The 2810-nt window shown below is 58.9% G+C and overlaps 1 protein-coding gene across 1 annotated transcript in view; it reads left to right on the forward strand.

The window, feature by feature from the left end:
* The window catches only part of PTPN7 (protein tyrosine phosphatase non-receptor type 7), a 7962-nt gene that overhangs the window by 3641 nt on the left and 1511 nt on the right, over positions 1-2810 (forward strand). Inside the window, exons 5-7 of the mRNA XM_005426834.3 lie at positions 635-763; positions 1563-1673; positions 2317-2474. Coding sequence (XP_005426891.1) covers positions 635-763; positions 1563-1673; positions 2317-2474 — 398 coding nt within the window. The remainder of the gene's footprint in view (positions 1-634; positions 764-1562; positions 1674-2316; positions 2475-2810) is intronic.

Here is a 2810-nt window from a genome sequence, read left to right on the forward strand (position 1 = left end):
GAGCATGGCTGTGGGGGGAATGTGGAATTCCCAGGGTTGACACCCCCAGGGAGTGACACTCCTGAATGGAAAATCATGTTTCCTAGGAAAAATAAATCATTTCAAGGCATGAAAATAGGGCTCTGCAAAATGTTCATGAAAACATTCCTATACCTTAGCCAGGCCAGTGCAACTTCTTGTGAGACCAAAGCATTAGCAGATTGCTGGCAAGGCCTGGATTTTCTATACCTTTGGGAATTTTGTACCAGGAGAAGTGTCTGGAGGCAGAGGATGCCTGGAGCTGTGGAGCAGGGATTCCTGTTTGTCCCTGTGGAAATTCCCCCAGTGAGAGTGCAGCTCCTTGTGTGAGCTTTGCCTTGCCAAGGCATCCATCAGCTATTGCCCCATTGATGTGACTTTGGGTGTGCTAGGATGGACTTGCTCCTGGATGATGGGACCAGTGGAGTGGGGAGGATACCTGGTGGCTCCTCAGCACATCTATAAAAGCATTTTAAGGACGGGTTTAGCAGGAAACAGCAAGTGTAGCTCAGCCTCTAAAGCGTGGAGGAGAAAAGCGTGGTGGGGGCTGGAGTGAGCTGGGCACAGCCGCGGTGCCCTCAGGGAGCCCCGGTCCCTGACAGGCTGTGCTCGGCAGGGCTACGCGGGCCGGCCCCGGGAGTACATCGCCACACAGGGCCCCCCGCTGAACGACTTCTGGCAGATGGTGTGGCAGGAGGAGGCTCCCCTCATCGTCATGATCACCGAGCTCCAGGAGCGCAAGGAGGTACCAGGGAGCCTGCCCAGCCCTGGGCACAGCGGGAGGGGAGTGCTGATGGCAGCAGAGGGCAGTGTGAGGCCACATGTGAGGCTGTGCACCCACTCACTGTGCTTCTGTCTCAGAGCGTTCCCTGGTGAATCACAAGTGGAGGAGGAGATCCCCAGGGCTGCAGCCTTGGCCCTGTCTGCTTTTCCTCCTCACATGGCTGTGTGCTCTGGGCACTCTTTACCAGCTGGATAACAAAGGGTTAAAGCTGGATAAAGGGTTTAGGGCAGCCCCCAGGGATGAGTCAGAAGCAGTGGGCAGCAGTGCCCCTCTGGCCCTCCAGAGCTCTCAGCCAGGGGATCCAACCCAGGGGAGAGCTCTGGGGAGCCAGAGGGCACTGCTGCCCACTGCTGCTGCTTCTGGGATGGGAGCCAACAGCACCTGCCTGGGGAACTGAGAACTGGAAACTCTTTCCTGGCCATGTCCTTGCTCCCTTCTCTCCCTTCTCTCCCTTCTCTCCCTTCTCTCCCTGTGCCCTGGGTCCTGCTGCATCTGGAAGCTTCCTGGGCTGAGCAGGGATACACATCCCTGGGGCCTGAAAGCCAGGGCAGGGTATGGGAGAGGGTGCAGGGGTAGGGATCTATCCCTTCTTTGCCTTTCCCTCTGTATCACTCTACCTCCCCCTTCCCCACTCCTCTACCACCCCCAAGATGAGGACCCCTCCCACCAGCACTGACTCAAGCACAGTTCAGACATCCTTGAGGAGGGTCCTTGGGTGCCTTGAGCACCTACAAAGCCACAAATCTTCCTTGTTCTGCAGAAATGTGTCCACTACTGGCCTGAGAAGGAGGGCACCTATGGCCCCTTCACCATCCACGTGCAGGGGGTGAGCGAGTCTGTGGAGTACGTGGTGCGGGATCTCTCCATCCAGGTGGGTCTGAGCCTCATCCTGGGGGCACACAGGGAGCACCTGGGACCCAGCAGTGCCCCTGGCACCCCTGGCATCTCTGGTGAGATGGCAATGCTCCGTGACAGGAAAGAGGAGGGTTCATGATTCTCTGGAGGCCTCTGCCAGAGAAGGAGTGTGCAGAGCCTGTGGGGGGCTGTGGGGCACAGCTGGGCTCAGAGCCCAGTGTTCACCCTGTCAGCCCCACCACTGCAGAGCCTGGGGAGGCTGGGAGGGAGCAGGAGCCAGCCCTGGGGTGCAGGGGAGAAGGGGTCAGCTGGGCAGAGCAGCACCAGCCTGGTGTTTTTGCAGTGTGTCATTGGGCTCTGCCCCATGGGCTCTGTGTCACCCTGGGCTGACACCAGCCAGAGGATCTGGCTTGGTTTGCCTGGACTCTAGTGGCAGTATTGGAACACTCTGCATCTGTTCTCACCCTCTGGGATGGGACACATCCATTGGCTCTGGCCCAGGGGTCTCTCCCTCATGTCTGGCAGAGGCTCAGAGAGGGATTCAGGAGGAGAGTGGCTGAGATGGGTATGGGCTGCTTGAGCTCTGCTGAGCTGAACTCCCCATTTCATCTGGCCCGTGCCCTCACATCCCCATTTCTCTTTGTCCCGTGCTGGAGAAGCTTGGGAAGGAGTGCCGCAAGGTCAAGCACATCCTCTTCCCTTCCTGGCCAGACCAGCAGACACCTGAGTCAGCCAAGCCCCTGCTGCACCTGGTGGCCAAGGTGGAGGAGGCTCTGCAGACTGCAGCCAGCCCAGGGCCCGTCGTGGTGCACTGCAGGTAAGAGCTTGCACCTCAATGAGCCCTGTCTGTGCTCCTCCTCAGGGTGAATCCCCTGTGAGTCCTCACACACAGGTGGTGCAGAAATCCCAGGGCACAGCCACCCCCAGCAGAGCTGTCAGTCAGCAGCTCCAGTCCTGGCTGCACGATGGTGGCATTAGAGTGGCATATCCTGCACTGGGGTCCAGCAGGGTGGGAGTAGGAGAGGTCTGCACTGGGACTCAGCCACCAGCCCCACCCTACACCCACTGCTCCAGTTCTGGGAGATCCTGCTTGAGCAGGGAGATGGAACCTGGTGACCCCATAGTTGGTCCCTTTGAGCCTGACCCATTCCTG

Source organism: Geospiza fortis, unplaced genomic scaffold (assembly GCF_000277835.1).
Source record: "Geospiza fortis unplaced genomic scaffold, GeoFor_1.0 scaffold26, whole genome shotgun sequence".
Lineage (NCBI taxonomy): Eukaryota > Metazoa > Chordata > Aves > Passeriformes > Thraupidae > Geospiza > Geospiza fortis.